General features: G+C 35.7%; 1 protein-coding gene across 1 annotated transcript; it reads right to left on the bottom strand.

Moving 5' to 3' along the window:
- Positions 1-230: 230 nt before the first annotated feature.
- LOC128984040 (uncharacterized protein K02A2.6-like) lies at positions 231-2,627 on the bottom strand. Its single transcript, XM_054403324.1, has one exon. It carries the CDS (start codon positions 2,625-2,627, stop codon positions 231-233), a length of 2,397 nt encoding a protein of 798 aa, XP_054259299.1.
- Positions 2,628-6,215: the final 3,588 nt, after the last annotated feature.

Genomic DNA, 6,215 nt, shown 5'->3' with positions numbered 1-6,215 from the left:
AAGTATTAGGTTCATCGACCATCCACTAACTAGGTTGACAGCTTTATTTTGAAGAACGATCGGGAATTGCCTCTTAGCTTCCTCAAGGCTAACATAGATCTTGTATATTTTAGACAGTAATGTTTTTATCTATAGTTTGTAATTCAAGTGTTAACTAACTATTTATCAAAAAAACTTTACTATTTTGTACATCTTAACATCTTATTTGACATCTTATTAACTTAATCTTATTATTTACTGTGCTGCGGCACTTTACGAAGAATCAGCTGGTCAACATGTCTTCTTATTATTCGTCCATCTTCCAGCTGAACTACGTACATTACATGTCCTTGCTTTTGAGTTATATAGCCCGAAAACCACTTGGACGAACCATTTACATATTCCCGCGCTTGCACTTTATCTCCAACTTTGAAATTCCTTTTTATACCGACTTGGACTCCCTTCTTCTGATATTTGTTCAGTTCTAATGTTGGAACAATTATTGCTAGGTTTGTTCGTACACTCCTTCCAAACATTAGGTGATATGCTGATGTACCTGTTGAATTCGGGGATTGCCTGAGTTGCATTAGAAGTCTTTGGATTTTATTTTGCAGTGTACCCTTTTCTCCCTCCATGGATTTTAACGCCTTCTTGACAGTCTGCACGTACCTTTCAGCCTGGCCATTTGAGTTTGGATAGTATGGTGCCGTTGTTCTGTGAATAATCCCACATTCATTCATGAAGTTTTTGAACTCTTGAGAAACAAACTGTCTTCCATTATCGGAAACTAGGATGTGAGGAAACCCAAAAGTTGAGAAGATTTTCCGTAATTCTTGGACTGTCCATGTACTTGTAGTTGTTTTCGTCTGTATCACATCCACCCACTTACTAAAGGCATCCACTAATATCAGGTACTGTTGGCCATCTGTTGGTCCTAAGAAATCAATGTGCACCCTCTCCCATGGATTAGAAGGTTGTTCCCATGGATGGGTAGTTTTCCTCGGGTTGTTGCATTTTTCAATGCATTGTCGACATTCAGTTACCATATCTTCAATATCCTTGTCTATACTTTTCCACCAGCAAAAACTGCGAGCTAAAGCCTTCATTTTTATTCCTCCTAAATGAGCTACGTGTAGTTCTCGAAGCACATGAGGTCTGAGAGATTGAGGTATCATGACTCTCCAGCCTTTCAGTACACAATCATCTTGAATGGACAGCTCGTTATCGTGAAATCCGTATTGTTCAACAGATTGTCCCGATTTCAAGGCCTGTAGGACTGGACCCAAAACAGCATCGTTGAGAGTTTCCTTAGCCACCACGGTACTGTTGATATTGAGTGTTTCCAGTTGATTTATGTGGTACTTCGAGAGGTCATCTACAGAATGTTCTTGTACAACTTCGATAGGGAATCGAGAGAGATAATCTGCATTGCAATGATGAGCAGTTTGCCTGTACTCTATGTCATAGTCGAACCCGGAGAGAAAGTGAGCATAGTTGAATATCCGTGTTGCCGAGATTGTTGGTAAGGTCTTTGCTGGATTAAGAATTGACACCAGCGGTTTGTGATCAGTGACCAAAGTAAATTTGCGGCCATAACAAAACGGGAAAAACTTTTTCAGGCCCCAATATATTCCCAAGGCTTCCTTATCGATTTGAGAGTATTCTTGTTCTGGTTTTGATAAAGATCGAGAGGCGAAGGCAATTGGCCTGTCTGTTCCATCCCTATAGCGGTGCGAAAGAACGGCTCCTACACCTACCGGCGAAGCATCAGTAGCTAAGACCAGTGGCAAGCTAGGATCAAAGTGTACCAACACGTCATCACTTGTAATAATTTCTTTAATCTTCAGAAAACTCTGTTCACAAGCAGAGCTCCATGTAAAAGTGTTTCCTTTTCGTAGCAGCCGATTCAAAGGATGTAGCAGTGTAGCCAAATTCTTTATGAATTTGTTGTAATAATTCGCAAGGCCTAGGAAGGTTCGGAGTTCAGTTACGTTCTCTGGTCTTTTACATTTTAAAATGCTCTGTATTTTAGCATCTGACTTGTGTAGTCCTTTGCTATCGATCACATGACCTAAGTACTCAATTTTGTTCTGGAAAAACTTACACTTCTCTCTATTTAACCTCAAATCATTCAACTTCAATCGTTCAAACACCTGTTCCAGTCGGCGAAGAAGCTGTTCCCTGTTAAATCCTTGGACAATTACGTCTTCAAAGAAACATTGTACGCCTTCTAAGTTATGTAATGTTTTGTCCATGAATCTTTGCCATAACAAGGGTGCCACTTTTACTCCAAACATTAATCTGTTCACTTTAAACAGCCCTTTGTGAGTACTGATTGTTTGCATGATGGCACTGTCTTCGTCCATCTCCATGTGCAAGTATGCATTACTGATATCAAGAGTACAAAATATCTTTCCACAATGCATCTTTGACATGATATCATCAATCCGAGGTATAGGGTAATGTTCGTCTTTAATAACTTTGTTCAAAGTCACCTTGTAGTCAGCACATATTCTGACTGAACCATTGGGTTTGACAACCGGCACAATGGGTGTGCCCCAATCGGATGATTCAAAACGTGTGATTATACCCAAAGTCTCCAGTCTTTCAAGTTCCTTCTCTACTTTTTCTTGTAATGCATATGGCATGTGTCTAGGTTTGATGTAAATTGGCTGGGTTTCGTCTTTTACATTAAAATGACCCTTTTCTTTTGGTATTTTCCGAATACCTTCTTTGAAAATGTCTTCGTATCGAATCATCAAATCATCTAGTTCTTGGATGTTTTAGTTTTAACTTGAATTTAATGAATGTATGTCAGCTGCATCAAGTTGAATCTCTCTTATCCATTCCCTCCCGAATATAGAGTCTACACACTTGTTAACAATGTACAGTTTTCCAACAAAACTTTGATCTTTATACTGAACATTTACAAAAACAACTCCTCTTGGATTGATTATTTCCCCAGTGTATGTCTTGAGTTGAACATTTGTCTTGAAAATCCTTTTTGGAGAGTTTAAAAGCTTAAATGTATTGTATGATACAATACTGAGAGCCGCTCCTGTATCTAACTCCATTGTCATGAGTCGTCCTTCCACTTTTACCTCGAGCATAAACTTGTCATTTGATTTTGAATGAAGTTGGTAAATTTCATGAGTGTCATCATAGCTTGTATTTTCTGCGGTTTCATCTGATTGTTTTACTTCTTTGTTTGGTTTTCTTAGACATACTCTTGCTAAATGACCAAAACGTTTACAAGAGTTGCATTCTGCATTTTTGAACTTGCATTGATGTGCTCTATGTGAATCATCACCACATCTATAGCATTTGTTTCTCAGTTTCTCCAAACGAGTTTGATACTCAGAGAGTTGTATATTGTTAGATTTACAAGGTTTCCTATCTGGCTGTTTGTTCTTGCTTGATACTTGGTGTACTTCCTCTTGATTTTCATTTGTCTTTACTATTCTGCTTTCACTTTTCGCTAGTTCCAATGTAGCAGCCTTTTCGACTACTTCTTTAAACGGTTGCAATAGTTTATCTTGAAGACGTATATTAAAAGTTTGTTGTTGATGTGTCTTTTAATCCCCTGACAAACTGCATTCGAAGTAGAATTTCAGATACAGATTCATTACAACTTGTACAAGTAAACTGACATTCTACACTGAGCTTTCTAAGAGCATTAGCGTAAGCTTGTACAGATTCATTACACAATTGGGTACGTGTCGTAAATTTGTGCTGACGTGCTCAAATACTGGGTTTTGGTTCTAGTTGAGCCATCAACATGTGAATCAATTCCTCATATGGCTTGTTATGTGGGTCATCTGGTATGCAAAGATCGTATAGCTGTTCATGTATTTGTGGGGTGATTGCCTGTAAAAATAAATCCACTTTGACTCTTGGACTTATGTTTCCCAGTAATTTTGTGTAGTTTTCAAAGCGTCGAGTGAAGTTTTGAAAACTTTCCTCTGGTGTATACGGCTGGAAAGGAATATTAGATACATTTTGACATGTTGCAGAAGCAGAAATTGCTGTATGTGTATCGTACTTTTTCTTTTCTGCTTCAAGGAATGTCCGTATCTCTCTATATATTTCTTCTAACTGCCATCGAATTTCTAATTCACTTTCTACTGAATTTGTGTGAAGTTCAATATTTGACTGTGTAACCTCAATTTCAGCCCATATTGCTAAAAGTTTATCTGTGTAGTAAGTATCATAAGAAGCATAAGTGTAGCATGTATCTTAAGAATGTTCACATGTTGGTAAATCATCCTTGAGTTTGATCAAGCGTAGTTCTAGTAATTTCCTTTTCTTTAGACATAAGTCAAATTCTTTTCTACTTACCATTTTACTCGTCGCCATTGTTGATTCCACTAATTTTAGTAATAAAAGTTCACATTTTGTATAAGAAAATAGAAGGTAAGTTTTTATTAAATCACAATCTGTAAGTAAACATAACAATTCAATAAGTAAACAAAATAATAATTTGAACACATGTTAGAAATAAAATGTAAATAAAACATATGCTAACAAGTATGTTTACTTCCAAAATAATGACATTACAAAGCACTGATTAGATTATCTAGTTAGTTATCGGGTAATGACTTTTGGATTTACAGACAATGAAGTAAATACGCAGCATCATCAATATAAATTAGCCTACAGTATTTAATATATGTTTTTAAAGAAAAAATATCTAACACTTCGCCAAGTAAATGATCCTGTCTGGACGGTTTGGACTGATCAAACTATGAACCTGAAAATCGTGGTAGGATTTCCGTTGATTGGACATTTGAAACATAATACTTATCAAATTTTCACACTAATTTTGACTTCTAAGTTAATTATTTAGGCAAAGCAACTCAGACTTTCAATAATGATTTCGCAAAAAGAAATCACGTTTTCCACTACGAAGAACTTGCATACGATTGATTATAATTGAATGAACGAAGTGAATTCTCATACTGGTGTAAAATGCATCTCATGTAAATCCAAAAACTCGAGAATGACTATGTATATGAAGTTGATGTTTTGCACAAAGGTTCTTTATCATATTATCTTGGTTAAGTTCGTTATTGGAGATTATTTGTTTAGTAATAATTATAAAATCCTAAAAAAAACCATTTTAATTTTTCCCCATAAGAATAACATTAGGAGCTACCTTCTTCTTCTTTTTTTTGTTTACATTTTACGACCAACAACTTTGTTGTGAATTCTAGAGACCAAAGAGACCGAAGTGAATCTATTATTTCTTTCATCCATGGAGTAGACAGTGTAGGTATATTATATTAGTCAATGGTTTTATATGCATAATACATCTTTAAATTATAATTATTAAAGAAATATTCATCTGAGGAAATAAATATGGGATTTAAAAATATTCACTCCAATGTATTATAATCAATAAAAATATTTTAGGTATTTACATGTTTTAATTTTTTACATGTGTTTATGTTGTTTGTTAAGTAGGCTTGAAATAAGACCGTAGTCCTTGGGCCGAACTTCATCACTTGGGTGGCATGATGGATTTCTAAAAATAGTGGTGTTAACATTGTTTTGAGTTTTTATATGATTAATTTTCAATATTATTGTTATAGCATACTATTAAATGCACAAATGCCTATGCCAATCAGATTTTTTTTTTAAGAGACATTTTTTCTAACCATAACGATAACATAGTGTCTTTTTTCTTATCGTCGTCGTCGTCGGTTCAGTTGTGTTTTGTTTTGTTTATTCGTTGTGTTTTGTGTTTTCTTTTCTCTGTTGGTTCTTGGCTAGGTGACCAGTAGGTGACAGGTGTTGTTTTGTTGGTTGTTGGATGCTGTAATATAAAATAGTGAAAGATTTTTGGGGTACAGTTTCTTAACGGGGCTACGCTAATATTGATTGAAACTACCTATCGATTCGATTAGTAAACCTTCTTGCGATTTTTTTCACCCGTGTCAATGGCAAACACTAGGACTAGATCTAGGCTAGATGAACTCATGTAGGCATGGCCATTGATTGGTTAGACTAAGCAAGGAAGTAACTTTAATTAATCACTGTGTCTGGTAGGCCTATGTGTTTAAAATATCAATCGTCATTGTTGAGATATGATCTTTCAAGTGTTATTTTGAAACTAGGCCTATAACTTAACGTTATCCGGTAGGGCATAGGCCTAATTATAAGCTAAGTAATCTTAGATACACTAACAAATTAGGCCTAAAAGTTAGGCCTATCAAGTTTAACTGACAACAGAGTGT

Source organism: Macrosteles quadrilineatus, unplaced genomic scaffold (genome assembly GCF_028750875.1).
Source record: "Macrosteles quadrilineatus isolate MER2022 unplaced genomic scaffold, UCM_ALF_1.0 Scaffold_2__2_contigs__length_208266976, whole genome shotgun sequence".
Classification (NCBI taxonomy): domain Eukaryota; kingdom Metazoa; phylum Arthropoda; class Insecta; order Hemiptera; family Cicadellidae; genus Macrosteles; species Macrosteles quadrilineatus.
Note: the sequence above shows the minus strand (reverse complement) of the source record. Positions and strands in the feature narration are given on the sequence as shown.

Excerpts from the sequence above, each read along its gene's own strand:
- LOC128984040 (XM_054403324.1), bottom strand. The coding sequence starts at position 2,627 with ATGCCATATGCATTACAAGAAAAAGTAGAGAAGGAACTTGAAAGACTG.